This window comes from Bos indicus, chromosome 3, assembly GCF_029378745.1.
Source record: "Bos indicus isolate NIAB-ARS_2022 breed Sahiwal x Tharparkar chromosome 3, NIAB-ARS_B.indTharparkar_mat_pri_1.0, whole genome shotgun sequence".
Lineage (NCBI taxonomy): Eukaryota > Metazoa > Chordata > Mammalia > Artiodactyla > Bovidae > Bos > Bos indicus.
Genome location: NC_091762.1, coordinates 32,279,555 through 32,296,151, shown reverse-complemented (window position 1 = coordinate 32,296,151; position 16,597 = coordinate 32,279,555). Strand labels below are relative to the sequence as shown.

Genomic DNA, 16,597 nt, shown 5'->3' with positions numbered 1-16,597 from the left:
CAGCTAAAGATTCCGCCTGCTGTAACTGAGACCCGACATGGCCAAATAAATATTTTTTTAAATAAAAGACTTTAGAGATGGGGGTCTAAGTTCAGCTCCAACATTCTAAGTATTCCTTCTCACTGTTAACTTAGCCTCTATCCTCAAGAAATGTCAAAAAATAAATCCATACCTCCAGCTGTTAAGTCAGAGAGTGCAAAATACCAGGTGCTTTGCACACGGTAGTTCAACAAGCCTGCATGATAATACCATGAGTTATATTAGATTTTGTCAGCTCCGGAAGCCTTTCTTAGGAATTCACACTTCTCTTACTTCCATTTCCTTCTAGAGAGGCACACTGTGTGTTCCCTCCCCCACTTCTGGTTTCAGTGTGGGCACATTACTTAGACCTAGTTTTGGAGCCTCATTTCCCAGAAACAGTGTCTGATACCAGGATTGGCACCTGACCCTCATGAGGCCACCAGAGTGTTTCTTGAGATTGACGTGGAGTTACCGTATGAAAGAAGTATTCTTTACACTGGGAAGATATTGTTTTGAGAATTGCATCAGCAATTGAGTTGATCAGATGAAGAAGACTATTTGCAAAATTAAAGCAAATAAAAGCAAGCAGAGATTGAGTGTGTGTGAGTGTGTATGTGTGTGTATGTCTGTGTGTGTAAAAGAGAGAGAGATCCAACTCTACTGACTACCCCAAGGCAGGTACAGTGGAGTAAAACAGAAAATGAACATTATTTCCTCAGGCTCTGACTTCTCAGTCTGATAATTATAAGCATCTTACTTTAAATTTTGATTCTTTCATACATTTCTATCCCTGCCATGCAATTCCCCAAGGACTGTGTACCACCCCAAAACCCTTTGAGGTGGATGTAGTAACAGTAAGGACTTTGGAGACATTTTCCAGGAAGATAATATGTGGTTTCTAAACATAAAAGAAGCGTTTGCACAGATATGTGAATGGCCCAAAGGGCCAATGTATGGCAAAGACAGCTATTTACCCCCAATACCTGTCCTTACTATTATGTATTTCATAAGTATAAAAATCCTAATAGTTACCTCAGATAAAACCAGTATTTCTCAGGTTTCATGTCAGAGTGAGTTCACTTTCAGAATAAATTCACAATAGAACATGTAACTTCAAGCCTGAACTCTCCTCTGCCCTTTTACCGGTAACCAGTACAGGTAAGCCTTGACTGTCCACTGATCTGTGTTGTGAGACAGATGATGAAGCTGGAAGTCCCAACCAATTTATAGCTAAAAGATAAGTACCAGGAAGCTTATAAGTTAGAATTCTTTTAAACACATAGATAAGTATAAACTTCCAGGCACATTTTCGTTGAATAAGGCACATGTAGAAAAGGGGACAGAAAAAAATCACAAAGACTCATCAGAAATATTTGTTGTACATATAGGAGCTAGTGGGAAAATCTTCACCTCTCTCTTTTCTACTGTAAGAATCTCCAATTAAATATATAATCCCTAACCTTTAAGGAGATGAGGGTAGGGTTTATACAACAAGTAGGAGAAAAACTCTGACAATTCAGTGTCCAGAATGGAATGTAATCCATCTCTATTCCATCAGACCTTACTGCAAACATGGAACCCTTTCATCCAACTGCCCTATCAAAGCACACGCATGCATGCACGCACACACATACACACAAACACAAACACCTAATTTTGTATGTTTTAGCTTTTCTTAAACAAAGTAATATTGAATTTGTTATTGCAGTAATATCCTCCAATTTATTTATGCCTCCATGTATCCACTTGGATAATTTCCTACCATTCTACCTCTGGGCTTGGGCATTTGACTTGCTTTGGCCAATGGAACAATAGTAAATACGCTTCATGAAGAGAGTTAAAAATTAATTGCCTGTTGGAGCTTTCTCTGTTGCTTTCTAGTAACAATGAGACCACAATCTTATAAACTAGCCAGATGAAGAATGGGAGGTCTCGTAAAAAGAGACCTCAGTCAGCCTAGCTGAGGCCATGATAAACCAGCCTAGCCCACCCCAACCCACTAGCTAACTGTAGATGCCTGAGCCATTCCAACCAGGACCAGCTAAGACAAGTTCAGAACATACAAACCACCCAGCTCTTCAATTTTTTTAAAAAATGAATTCTTAAAAAAAAAAAAACACACACCTAAACACAGCCTAAATTACTAACCTCTAGAATTATGAGCTAAATAAATATAATAGCTGCTTTGTAAGATACTAAGTTTTGCAGTTGGTTTGTTTCACAGCTTAACTGATTTGTGATATATGCTGTGGCAATGTGGTCCTAGGGCCAGGTGTCCATACATGTGTGGACATATTTTCATGAGACCTTTAAAGTCTAGGAGGTGCACTGGTGCACTTCCAAAATAAAAGATAACACCGATGGCAGATCTGACACTCACTAGCATCATTGTTTCCCAGAAGGGGAGGGCAAGAAATTGATCCTGTGTCTATACTGACTTATGAGGGTCAATCATTTCCAGAAAAATACTCCATAGGTGGATAACAGTGTGGAGTACAGGAACTGGGGTTTGTGGGGGAGACCCAGGAGGAGTATGCAGGCAACTTAAAATATACTGATTGCGTCTTTCCCTCCACCACCTCTTTTCTTTTCTTTGGCCTTGCATGTGGGATCTTAGTTTCCCAACCAGGGATCAAACCTATGTCTCCTGCACTGGAAGGCAGACCCTTAACCACTGGACCACAAGGGAAGTCCCCCCTCCACTACTTCTTATGCAGAGAATAGGTGAAGGTGTTTTATCAGAGATAACTAAGACTTCCAAAGTAGGGAATATAACGGGAAGATACAACTCCCTCCTCCTTTTCTCAGCACCCTTCAGCAATAGGGAAAACTCTAGAGGAGATTTTGGCTCTGATCATCAGTGAAGTCAGCAGTGTTCACTGCAGAGACTGAAGCACATAATCAACACTGGAAAATATCAGGGTGGGACAAACACAAATTCCCTCCTTCCAAAAATTACAGGAGGGGAAAATGACCTTGAAAGAAAGAAACTGACAATTCACAACCATGGGTCAGTTCAAGAAAAGAACTTCAGAGAACTCAGTTGGCTTCTTATGCTTTCAGTTTATTCAAGAGAGAAGAGATTAACTCATTATGACCTGGGGCCTGTTTGCCCCAAGAATGATGCATGAATGGCTGGGCACAGGCAGCTTCTGTCAGGGAACCAAGAAGAAAAGATAAGGGCTTCCCCCAGCTTCTGCCAAGAACAGACTTGGGATCCTTTATTCACAGCAGAGTTTTCCAAGTTTGTTAACAGAGAGGACTCATTGGAAGGGTTATCAAGTCGTCCAAAAAATAAGTCCATCAGTGGGAACAAAGGGGTTGTCAAAAGCAGGAGGAGTGTATCCTGGGGCCAGAGAGCAGCATCCACTTTTCAGCTTCTGTCTCAAGACCAAAGTAACCCACCAGGGGGTCAGGGTCCCCCTCAGAGGTCAAAGTCTCCTCTCCAGAGTCTCAGCCCTCCCATCAGGGGTGACTGTCATCTTTCCGGAGGGGGTGGTCACCTTCTCAGGGACTCCAGCCTTCCTTCCTGGGGGCGTGACCTTCTGTCCAGTCTGAAGGTGCACGGGACCCACAGCTATCCCTCCAGGGCTCACCGCCAGATGGCCCACAGTGGTGAGGGGCTTCTCTCCAGGGCTCTCAGTCTTTCCTTCTGGAGCAGCAGTGTGCCTTCCAAAGGATAGAGGGGTCCTTGTAGGGGTTGCAATCTCACCTTTGGGGGTTATGGTCATAGTTTCAGACTTTCTATGAGTCTCAGTGGCCACAGCCTCTCCTCCTGGGGGCAAAATGCCCAAACCAGTGGTCAAATCCCTGGTCATAGTTGGCATTTCAGGGCCAATTCTTGAAGAATTCACAGCAGTTGAGAACCAAAATTTTGGTGAAGGAGTTGAGCTGAACTCTAGAAGAAATCAACAGAAAAGTGTGAGACTCCTACCTCTTCCTTTCCATCCTGTCACTGGCAGAACTAGAGCTGCTCCAGGGATCAAGTACCAGCTCCCAAGCCAGAATAGGAGGATTTACAAACACATTCACTTGTGGATACAGATAAAGTCTCCGCACACAGAAGCCTGGCTCCCCTACTTCAATATGTCAACATGATCCCAGGCACCCATGGACACTCAGTGGGGTTTGCCACATTTCTGTTGAGGGACCCCAAGCAGAAGTCTGCCAGTTCTCTAAGCTTAAGCCCTTGCTTTGACCTTTGCACCTTGAGCAAGACCTTACCCCGAAGCCTATTCCTAACCTGTGGAATCCACAGGAAGAATCCTTTTGTGTCCCCTTTTTGGGAAGCACAAAGTCCAGGCTGAGGGCAAGGAGGTTGCCCTAGAAAGCATGTTGTAAAGAATTAAGTTGGAGTCTCATTTCCACTTCTGACTAGCTGCATTATCTTTCTGAGCCACAAAATGAGGGTTATAGACTGTCTCCAAGGATGCTGCAGCTCTAGCATGTTAGGTTCCATCTCCGAACTGCCCGGGAAGTCTCTACTATCAAAGAAATATCAAAAAGAAACTTAATTTCTTTTTCTGGTGTTTGTTGCATGAAAGCAAGGAAAAGAAATACAGAAACAAACTGATATGTATTGAGTGTTCACCGTGAGCCAGCATGCTTTCATTTCACATCTCATTTAGTTTGTATAATACTGACATGAGTATAAGGATTATTCCCATTTTGTAGATGGGAAAACAAAGCTCAGAGAGATCAAATGGAGCATGCATCCAAACCAAGATTAGAAAGCAGACTGGCCTGGCCATCAAAGCTTATTCTCTTCCTTCACTGTCGTTCTGCCACAACAAAGCCTTTATATCTTATAGAAGGGACCCATTCAGCGGCTGCTTGTGCAACTGCCAACCCCAGCTTCCAAGTCATAGCTACTCACCATCATTCACCAGGAGATTATTCAACGTATGGACAAGGGGGAAAGGGCCAGTGCCGCAGAAATAGCCCCTGAAGTCATCCAGGTCCAATGTCCACACCATGGCCCCCCCAAAATGCTCTCTCTTTATGAAAAATGCCTGAAAAAAAGGAGTGGTCAGTCAACCTGCTGTTCTAACCATCCTCCAGACTGAGTACAATGGCAAAATCAGATGGACTCTCAGAAGGCAGTATAGCAGGATGGTTAGCCACATAGCCTGTCTTTGAATCTAGCCTCTATTGCTTATTAGCTATGGCATCTTGAAAAAAAGTTACATAAACTTTATGTGTCTTAGTTGCCTCCTGTGTAAAAAAAAAAAAAATGTATAATAATACTTCCAACATTTTTAGGATCCAAAGAATTCCTACATGCACATGTTACAACATGGATGGAAGTGGAAGACATCATGCTAAGTGAAATAAGCCAGTTACAAAAGAACAAATACTAAGATTCCACTCATAGAGGGTCTTAGAGTAGTCAGATTCATACAGACGGAAGGTAAAGTGGAGATTAAGAGGAGGTGTGTGAGGGAAGAGTGAGGAGCTATTCAATGTGTGTGGAGTTTCTATTTGGGAAGACAAGAAAGTTCTGGAGAGGGATAAGTGTGATAGTTACACAACAGCGTCAATGTACTTAATGCTATTGAACTGTAACAAAAAGTAAGTAAAATGGTGAATTTTATGTTATGTATATTTTCCCACAACTTGAAAAAAAAATTTTTTTAATTCCCACATGTTAAATATTTGGAGCAATACTTTGCACATAGTAAATGTTCATAAATGTTAAGTACTGTCTGACTTCCCAAACTGCTAATTACCATTATCATCATAAACAGTAGATATTGCTTTATATTTTTAAAAAATCACCTCAACATACCTCATGCCAAAATGATGCTATAAAGGAGGAATAGAACAGATAGTATCATATTCTTTTCACAGATAAGTAACACAGTCTTTTGTCCAGGAGTTTTTAAATCACAGATATAACTAAAAGGCAGAGTTTAGACCCCAAACCAGGTTTTATTATTACTTTGCCAGCACTCTCTGTGCTAGCGGAAAAGGCAGACTCATATGCAAACATCTGCATGACTTGGTAATCCTTGGTCAAATTGGTTGGCTCCTTTCTGAGGTTTAATTTCCCCAAATGTAAAGACAGCAAAGCTTAATTATTAAGTTGAAACTGTGAGGATTCTGAGATTTTATCCTACTTCTAAGCTAAACTGGGCTTCCAAAGTGCCACTAGTGGTAAAGACCCCTCCTGCCAATGCAGGAGACGTAAGAGACTTGGGTTTGATCCCTGGGTCGGGAAGATCCCCTGGAGGAGGAAATGGCAACCCATTCCAGTATTCTCACCTGGAGAATCCCATGGATAGAGGAGTCTGGCAGGCTACAGTTCATAGGTTCACAAAGAATCAGACATGACTGAAGCAACTTAGCATGCACGCATAGGCTAAATTAACCTGTTTTATATGTACATACACACACACACCCCAGATCTCCTGATCAAAAAAGTGACCATTTCTACTCACAGTAAAAAGTCAGATTAGCACCTGGAGTTTGCTCTCCATTCCCCAATTATCCAAAGAGTGATGTGAAGGCAACCAGACATTCACCTGCACGTGCAGCAGAGTCTGCCCCACAGGAGAAGAATCCCAGTTATGGCTCTCAAGCTGACACAGGAAGCAGGCACATCTTGCCCTTTTCCCCTCTAGAGAGACCGAGAGCTTGGCTCTGGACAATAAATAAGGCCTCTCCGGGAAGGAGATTTTACAATCCATGCAGGTAAGGAGAGGACTCTGGGGGAGAGGGGAGGGGAAACTTTCTGTTTAATTACAGCTGGTCTGTTTGCTTTACTCAGAATGCCTGGACAGTGCTGGAACACTGAGAGATCCAGGGATTACTGCCTCCCAGTGATTACCTGCTACGTTTCTTTCAGCTGAGATTCTGTGATGAGAGCTCTTAATTATGCTCACACTGGGCTCACACCCACCTCTAGCTTGGTAAGGCTCTGTAACCGCCCCTCAAAGCAAGGCCACCCTGCACTGCTGGCTTCTGGCTTTCCCCAGCAATGGGGTCCACCACCCTCTCCTGTGTCCTATGGATCATATATTTAATTCCACCCAACTGGATAATTCCAGAGTCACTGACCTTTTTTGTGTCTTCTGTTTCCAAACCCACAGAGTTAGATCCTAGAAGCTGAAAGTCATGCTCTCTACCTCTCTCCCCACAGCAGGTCTCACCCAGGATTAGAGGAAGTCATAGTGTCTCTTCATGATAACTGCCATATTATCTCTGCTTTCTACCGCAAATGTTCCCCAAAGAACAACCAACACCAGTCACTTCCACATCACTTATGAGAGGAGACACTGTGACATCCCTCTACTTATAAGCCCCGACATCCAGGCAGTGACAGACTTCTGACAACTGCTCACTCATCAATGGCCTCTCCTCCCAAACTCCCTAGTCCAGACCCTTATCATCTCACACGTGCACACCTGCAGTGCCACACAGATTACAGTAGGATCACAAGGGGATACACTGCAAACAGTTTCCAGGTTATTTCTAGGACCTGATGAATATTCAGGGTTGGAACTAAGAATTTCTACATCTATTAAATCTACATCTAATCTAGGTGATTCCAAGCAGAGGCAGGTTAGGGAAACACTGGAACATGTCTTTTCTGTTTTAATTCACTATTTAAAAAAAAAAAAAAACTTGCCAGGTTCAACATCATAGACCACTGTTGATACAGGGTGCAGTGGTGGTCACAATTACTAAAGTCTAAAGATTTCAAACTCACAAATCATATACCTGGCTCAGAAACCTGATTTTGCTTGAAAATGCATACAGGATGAAGGCCAAACACCTTCATCAGCATTCAAGTATCTCCATAAATTCTCATTTTTAAAATAAGATGATTGGGGCAGGTTTGATTAGGAAGCTCCAGTTAGATCTGGTATGCCTAAAACTCATCTAAGATAGTCATTCTCACCTTCATTCTCCATGCAGTACACACACACCCATACACACACACACACACACACACACACACACACACAGTACAGACAAGGGCCTCACGGAAGCCAGAGGAAAACTGTGCTGGAGCAAGAAAGGACCAAGGTCTTACCTTGTAACCGAAGCTGATGGCATCATCATAGCCAACCCACTCCTTCCCCTTGAAGGCATATGGGACATACTGATCATTAATCCAGCGCTTCTTCGCTCTCCGGACAAAGCAGCAAATCTGCCAGGAAGATCACCAGGGTAGTTTTGTGAAGTGCCATGGAGCGAAGCAACAGCAAGGAAAAAGAACCCAGGAATCCCTCACCAGGGGGTGACAGGAAGGCAGACCAAACAGGGGGTGTGGAAGCCACTCACAAAGGACCTCCTGTCTATTCCAAAAAATCCCTACTACTGCACATTCCTTCCATCACATCTGTGATATACACAAAAAGAACACTAAGGAGTGGGGGGTAGCCTTAAGAAAACAAACCAGGGTTAGGTAAAATCGATACCAAACTACTACAGGAACAAACTGTCCTTTGACCAAACCTGTTCCTTTCTCAAAGACTTTTTATGAATAAGTATCTCCTCTGTTCACTAAAACCAACATAAACTGCCCCATCTAGGCAGTTATCGAACTAACTTTAGAATCTATAATAACTGTAAAGGCTTAGAATGCAGGGAAAACTAGGTTATTATAATCAAGAAAGCATTGAGTGTGGTTTGGGTACCCAGCCCTGAGCTGGAGACCATATGCTACAAAGCTGTAGACATGTTCAACTTGGGCTGTCAAAGTTAAGGTGTGAAAGTTTTTCCTTTGGGGGTGGGGGTGGTCATTAAAAGTTTATCAAAATCTCTTTCACATAATGTCCTTCAAGAACACTCCCTCATCACTCATAACTATGCTTCACTGGATTAGCAGGGAAACATCTTCAGGAGCCAGGACAGAGCAGAAACTGGAGAGACACCAGCATCTCCACTACCACCACAAGCCAAGATACAGCTCGCCCTCTGGCGTCTGCTGTCCTCTGCCTAGAAGGTCCTTCCCACCCATCAGCATTCCGATTGTCCATCACGGCTCTGCACAGAATTCACCTAATCTAGATCCTACGGCCATGCAATCCATGCCTCTTACTATCTTCCCTCGTGTTTCACATTGCCCTGGGTCCATGGCTCTTTCCTCCACTAGAGCAAGCTTTGTTGAGATTAGGGGGTGGAACTGAGGTAGAGGAGAAAGAATCTGTCATGGGGGATGTCTTTGAATCATTTCAGAATAATCTACTAGTGAGAAGGAAGGAATCAGGGAGAAGAAACAATATTGAGAAAAAACAAGACTGGCCAAGAGTGGTTAATGACTGAAGCTGGGTGAAGGACATTTGGAAATCGGGGAATGAGAGGATGTTATACTATTCTTTTACTTTTGAAAATATTTGAACTTTTGGGGGAAAAAAAAATATATATATCTTGCAAATATTAATTATGTTTATTTAGGCCATATAGTAATTCAGGATTGACTTAAATATTATTTAAGAATCTTCTAAGGAGTGAAATATCTGTCCCCCTCCATTCAGACTTCACCCAGTCCCTCACCTCTTACAAAGGACTCAAATAACTTTCCCAAAAGAAAAGGGAGCATCCCAGAGACTGGATGTCCCTTACCACAGCAAACCACCTCCTTGTCCTATGTCTAACCCTCAGTCTTGCCTTGGTCCCTTGTCCCTGATTTGGCCCTGGGCTCGGGTGGGGGAGCCCTAACTCACAGGCAGAGGTTCCCGTTCCCGTCACCTCATAATAAGCCAAGAAGCCAGCTTGCTTGGTGTACTTCCCTGGAGATGCTGGTCCCACAGCTTGTGCCCTCAGCTCATTCTGTGAGGCTTTGAGGAGGTGAAAAGTACGTCCATAGGTGGGGAGCCCCATGAGGAGCTTCTCAGGGGGGACCCCAAGCTGTCGCCAGTAATTCATGGCATATGCCTGCAGGGAGGAAGAACACAACCCCTCCTTGTTACCAAGAGCCACTGGCCTGGCTCAGGGGTGCATGTCTGGGCTGCCTGACAGCTTTCCTTTTCTTACCGAAGATTTGGGGTCTCCAGGCAGAGAGAACAGAGGGCTATTGTGTCCTGTGACCTTTTCCCAGCTTCCATGTAAGTCATAAGACAAGACACTGATGAAATCCAGGAGTCTGTAAGGGGCAAGAGGAGGTATGAAGATCATGCTAGCTAGACTTTCAGAGCACCAACTAGCTAACTAGCTGAATGTCGGCCACCCAACACCACTGCCGTCTCTGCCCACGGGGACTGCCCAAGCTGTGCCCTGCATGTGAGAGGCTGCCCTAGAACACACAGCCAGTGAGGGACAGCAGTGTGTCAGGACCTATGCCCTCCGGACAGTATGCAAGGGGTCAGACCAGGAAACAAAGGTGTCCTGGCTGATACAAGTGCAGCAGAGGTCTGTGTAAATAACACGTGTAATCAGACAGCATAAAAGTGCATCCATCTTTCTACCATTCCAGGAGCCACTGGAACCCACCTCTTCCAGAAAGCTTTCCAGATGGCGAGGTGCAGTTGAGCTTTATCAGGGCACAGTGTGGAGGTTAGCATGGATCATCTAATTTAATTTTAATTTAGCCAATGCCCTAAGTACCACAATTGTCTCTATTTTAAAATGAAGAAATTGAAGGACTTCCCTGGTGGTCAAGTGGTTAAGAATCTTCCTGCCAATGCAGGAGACATGGATTCAATCCCTGGTCTGGGAAGATTCCACGTGCCACAAGCCCATGCGCCACAACTACTGAAGTCCAAGCACCTAGGGCCCGTGTTTTGCAACAAGAGACACCCACTACAATGAGAAGCCTGTGCACTGAAATTAAGGTGTAGCCCCAGTCACCACAACTAGAGAAAAACCTGCACACAGCAACAAAGACCCAGTGCAGCCACAAATAAACACATAAAATAAAGAAGTTAAAACTCAGACAGTTACCTAATTTGTCTAAGGTGACCCAGCTTGGTGAAGATGAACTCCCTCAATCCCACATGGCTCTACGACCAACACGAGGCAATTCACTCCACTGGGGTCCACCTTTCCTGCCTAACTGCTCTCCATTGAAACCATGCTCCCTAAATAAAATCACATTCAGAAACACCCCGCTTCACCTCTTGTGTTCTGCATCTAACTCAGATTTCTTATCTGTAAATACCTGATTCTTGAGCTTTGAGAAAATTAGTATAGAACTGGCATTTCCAGAAAGTTATGTGCTTTCTTGGGGCTTCCCAAGTGGTGTCAGTGGTAAAGAAACTGCCTGCCAGTGCAGGAGACATAAAAGACATGGGTTCGATCCCTGGGTCAGGAAGATCCCCTGGAGGAGAGTATGGCAACCCACTCCAGTATTATTGTCTGGAGAATCCTATGGACAGAGGAGCCTGAAAGGCTATATAGTCCATAGGGTTGCAACGAGATGGACACGACTGAAGCGACTTAGCACGCATGAGAGTTCCTTGACTGATTTTGTGATTTTGGCATAAAGATCTCTGCTCTGAAAACAGGCCCTGACTTGGCATTCCTGTTTTTGTTTCAGAGGCAGTAGTTGGTAATTCACAAATGTCTCTGATGCCAGCCATCTGGCACTTGGTGTACATCCACAGGGGACTCCAGGAAAACAGAGGCCAGGCCCCTGGATTCACTCCTTGAGGCCCAGCTATGGGTAATGCAGATCTCTACCCAAGAGGATGCTGTGGTGTGGCCTGATGCTCCATCACTTCCCTCTGATCTCCTCAGGAAAGCCTGGGCTTCAGGGAATAATCCTTGTTCCCACCTACCCTCCTGCTAGGCCCACCTCCCACAGGTGTTCTCACAGCAAGGCAGGAAATCGAAGCTCCAGGACAGTGCTGGGCACCTCTGGGTTCTGAGCCCAAGATGCCTCCTTCCCTCCAATGCCCTCCCCTCAACAAAAGAGGACCCACTCACCTGCCCAGAAGGCGTGCTTCATACGCTTTCTGGACGACATGGGGGTCCCCAGAGACGGCAGCAGACAGCAGCAGCCTTGGACGCATGGTGAGCTGGGCCTCATTCTTGAAGGCCTGCAGGAGCTCCTGGGAAGAGAGAGGCAGATGAGAGAAATGGACAAAGCAGAGTCGAGTTGGGGAAAGCAAGAGTCATCCAGGAAACAATCTTCCGCAATAACAGAGCCCCTGGAGCCAGAAGAGTCAGACACAGGCCCTGCCCACAGGTTCCCAAGAAAGGGGGACGTGAGCCAGGGTGGTAAGTCGCTGAGCAGAGGGCTGGCTGCAGGCCCAGGAGCAGAGTTCAGACAGCCTGCCTGAGGGAGTCCAGTAGATGCATGGAGAAAGTGTCACTCAGGCTGGAGGGCTGGGGCCAGACCAGTGGTGATGGAGGGAAAGACCTCCACAGGGCCCCTGCTCAGCAGCCTCTGTCCACACCACTTTCCTGTCCACCCCTGGTCTTAGGCTCCTCCTGTGCCCGGGGCCCAGACATGGTCAAAACAGAATCACTTCTGGATTCAGGATCTGCCAAGCCAACCTTACTTCAAGTAAGAAGACAAAGGTCCAGCGGTCACGCGCAGGGCTGCCTCTGAGTCCAGGGTACAAGAAGAAGAGGTCCAGACCATCAAAGCCATGTGTCCTCAGGAGGGCGATCACTGAACTGACGAACCTTTCCCGGTTGGAAAACGTGGACAGCATCGTGGTGAACCTGCAGGGGGACCAGGGCCGAGGCCAGGAGTGCTTTCTGCATAACCGTGCTCCCCCCAACCACTCTCCTCTTTGGTTCATATGTGACTGCGGAAAGGAAGGCAGAGCTTTGAAACTCTCAAACCCTCTTAAAGCCCTACCAAGTCCTGGACTTCACGCTCCAGGGAGGATTTGCAAACCACCCCTGCCCCTGCCAGATGGAAACAACACTCAGCCCGGGGTGGAGACAGTGGTTCAGAACAGCTCTGCCTTTGAAAACCTGGTTACTCCTGCCCAAGCACTGACCCTCTGCCTAAATAGATAAAGAGGAGGGAAAATAAGCCAAGGGCAAGTATTTCCATAAAGATCTCTGAGCTAATGGGCCCATAAGGTGGCAGAGGGCCAGGCTCTGACCAGGGGTTCAAGAGTCTCTGCTCTTCTATTCACTTGCTGTTTGACTGTTTTCTATTTTTTGTAGTATTTTCTCTTCCATAATGAAGACCCTATTGGAAAATCTTTAGTATAGTAAAACCGAACTTTAAGTAATTTGGAGCTAGTCCTACATGCAATGATTAACCAGATTCAGACTTAGGCATGCCTGGTTCCATTACCTGATCATCACCCCAGCTGGTCATCTCACAGGGACACCTGGGTGAAATATGGTAAGTTCCCTAAGCTCTCACCTGTGGTTTTTTTCCTACAAATTTGGAATGCAAACAGCCACTTTAATCCTTTCCCCTATCAAGCATGAGATAATGAGTAAAGCTGGCCTGCTCCCCACCCCCATCACCATACCCCAACCCCAGAGAGAAGACCTAATAGCACAGACTCACCTCACGGTGCCAAAGTTCCACCCCCCGATGGACAGCAGCGTTTTCAGCCCTCTGTTCCTGTGAGGGGGGACAGCATCGGTGAGTGGGTTCTCATTCAGTCATTTGGGGAACAGTGGGAAGTAGTGGGGATGGGAGGAGGGGGAGGGAAAGGGGGCAGCAGGTGGAGTAACCTAAGGGAGAAAGGAGTGGAGCCCAAGATAGGGAAGAAGGATAAAAGAGACAGCAACCAGTCCACATATACATCATCACACCCAGGATCCCAGGCTGTCTAAGCCCCCCAAACGCCCCACTCCCATGACATTCCCAGAAAAAGGAAAAGAAAAAGCAGCCTAAATTTTCTCTTCACTCACTTTCTTGGTCAACAAACGTTTACTGAACAATTAATACGGGCCTCTGACTGCTTTGGGCCTCTCTGGTAGCTCAAATGGTAAACAGTCTGCCTGCAGTGTGGGAGACCCAGGTTCGATTCCTGGGTCGGGAAGATCCCCTGATGAAGGAAATGGCAACCCATTCCAGTATTCTTGCTGGGAAAATCCCATGGACAGAGGAACCTGACAGGCCTCAGTCCATGGGGTCGCAAAGAGTCAGACACAACTGAGCGACTTCACTTTCACTTTCCAACTGCTTTAGGTGCTTGAAACACAGCAGTGAACAGACGGACAAGCTCCCTGCTCTCCTCTCCAGAGGCTGTGCTCTAGTGACATGGATTTTCTCTGCCCTTCTACAACCAAGCACACAGCGACAGACTCCTGGGGAGAGAACACTGAGCACCAGCTCTCTGCTGGGCGCTGACCCAGCCACTGGTGTACAAAGACCATAGACACCAGCCCTTCCCTTGGGGTTCATTTGCAGGTGACAAATGATAATGAAACACTAGCACTTGTGAAGCTTTTGTGAGATGCAGCTCTCTCCAAAGCATTTGAAAATGGAATCCTGAGCACCGGGCTTGAAGGGTGAGTTGGGGTGCAAGGCAGAGAAGAGAGAGGAGCATATCCTAGGCAGGGGCACAGCAGCCACAAGGGCAGGGAGGCAGGACGAGCTCAAAGTGCTGATCAACGGGGAACTCCCAGAGCAGGGACACTACAGAGAGCCCTTGACAGAAGGAGGGACCCAAGGATCAGAGGAAAGGTGACGACTAACAGAAGAAAAGACTTACTCCTCTTTACCTATAAAATACAGCCCCACAGACACAGTGAACACACCTCTCCTTGAGCTTGTTGAACTCTGGGTAGAGGATTTTCTCATCCTGGGGATCCTTAGGAACAATCTGATTGTTGCTCATCGAGGCAAAGGCAAATACCAGGTGGGTGCAGAGAAACGGGTCCAGATCCCGAGGCAGGATTGAGGCAGGGCCGGGCCGACTGAATGCCCAGTTGGTGAAATAACACACCAGCTTGTGGGCAGCACCTGGCAGGGGACAGCAGGCATTATTGGTAGAAACCAAGTGGGGATGGAGCTCAGCATCCACAGCGGCATGGACACTTCTCTAGAGGCCAGTCCACTGTAACCCCCACCAAACACATCCCCCCAAAGCTACACTGTGGGGAGGTCCATCCCCCACTGTTGGCATCCCCCGGGGAAAGAACGCCTCATGAAACCCTGGTCAGAATGGATCCAAGAGTATGGATCCTGGCAGAGAAGACCCAACAGTGACTGAGAATTTGCTGCTGAGCTGCACTGGGTCAATGATCCCCAACGCAGAGCCAGGGTGGGCACAGAGGACACTGGACTTGGAGCAGTTCTCAGTGGACACTCTCCCTGGCTCTGGAGAGGACCAGTTTCCTCACCATCATGGTGTTTCAGCACAAGGAGCAGCCCTGCAGGAGACAAAGGAAGAAACACACGCAGATTCACGGGTACACCCAGAGTGACACACCCCAGCTCACCCTCCAGCTCCCACAAATGCAGATACACACACCCCTCCCTCTTCTCTACACTGAGTGGGTGAAGCCAGATCTATCTAAGCTCCTTTCCACTCCAATATACTCTACGTGTAGACACACAGGCTTTGCATAGGGACAACCATGACACTGAAAGTCCCAGCAAGGTTCAGACCTGTGGTTCTCAACCCTGAAAGTGTTAGTCACTCAGTCGTGTCCAAATCTTTGTGACCCCATGGACTGTAGCCCACCAGGTCCTCTGCCCATGGAATTCTTCAGGTAAGAATACTCGAGTGGGTAGCCATTCCCTTCTTCAGGGGATCTTTCTCATTCAGGGATTGACTTCAAGTCTCCTGCATTACAGGCAGATTTTTTACTGTCTGGGCCATCAGGGAAGTTCTCAACCCTGGATGCTAATTTAAAAGTAGTGATATCCTGGTTCCTCCCTCAGAGATTCTGATTAATTGGTCAAAGGTGAGAAAGGTTGAGACCCACTGTTCTGATCACTTCTCCTTTCACTGTGTCCTATCCACCTCTACCTAATCCAGGCCCCCAAGTCCCAGGATGCTCCTTGGGTACCAGTGAGACAACAAGCTTATGAAGCCCAGCACCTCCTGATCTAAGAGACACTGAGGGGCTGGGACCCACCACACTCACCAACACACAGCAGCAGCTTCCCCATCTCTGTGGTCTGACAGCTGCAGGCCTAGGGCTGGAGCCCCTTTATATGAGATTCCCCAGGTACAACCGTGGGACAGCGCTGAGACAGCCCAGCCACACACACACAAAACCAGTGATTAATAGGCAGCTGCCCAGAGTCACAGTGACCCCAGCATCTCCTGTTGTCCCGCCCAGCAGAGCCATAGTTCTCAGATCCAACAAAGGGACAACTCCCTCTGACACTGGCATAGACGGGGTGTCCACCACCAGCCCTGGTGAGGGCAGGGCAGCGCTCAGCCCCTCTTCCTGTAATTCAGCCCCACATGGACTGAGTACGAGGAAGAAACACTGAAGGGCAGCAGGAATCCTACTGTTACGAGATTAGTGATTTGGAGGGTTGCATACTGTAATGTTAAAAAGTCTCAGCTATGGACTCTGCCAGGTCAAAGTTTGAATCCCACTGTCAAAAAGCGTAAGTTCTAGCATCTTGAGCAGTTAGTCAGCTCTTTGAGCTTTAGTTTCCACACTTGTAAAATGGAGGTAACACCTGATCTCACCTCATAGGGTTTTATACGATTTAAAGAGATAAAACTGTATGAAGAACTGT

The 16,597-nt window shown here is 46.5% G+C and overlaps 2 protein-coding genes across 3 annotated transcripts in view; both read right to left on the bottom strand.

Annotated features, from left to right (window-relative positions):
* Positions 1 to 3,064: 3,064 nt before the first annotated feature.
* On the bottom strand, positions 3,065 to 16,078 carry LOC109555935 (oviduct-specific glycoprotein). Its single transcript, XM_019956843.2, has 11 exons — positions 15,988 to 16,078; positions 15,238 to 15,267; positions 14,653 to 14,857; positions 13,451 to 13,507; positions 12,474 to 12,639; positions 11,896 to 12,020; positions 10,006 to 10,114; positions 9,721 to 9,906; positions 8,060 to 8,176; positions 4,898 to 5,033; positions 3,065 to 3,919 (listed from the first exon to the last, which is right to left on the bottom strand). The coding sequence occupies exons 1-11, from the start codon at positions 16,010 to 16,012 to the stop codon at positions 3,453 to 3,455; spliced, it is 1,623 nt and encodes a 540-aa protein (XP_019812402.2). The 5' UTR covers positions 16,013 to 16,078; the 3' UTR covers positions 3,065 to 3,452.
* Positions 14,652 to 16,597, bottom strand: part of WDR77 (WD repeat domain 77) — a 26,975-nt gene continuing 25,029 nt past the window's right edge. For both annotated transcript variants that reach the window (XM_019956844.2, XM_070785931.1), the window contains exons 12-13: positions 15,238 to 15,267; positions 14,652 to 14,857 (exon numbers count right to left, since the gene is read on the bottom strand). The gene's annotated coding sequence lies outside the window, so the exon portion shown is untranslated. The remainder of the gene's footprint in view (positions 14,858 to 15,237; positions 15,268 to 16,597) is intronic.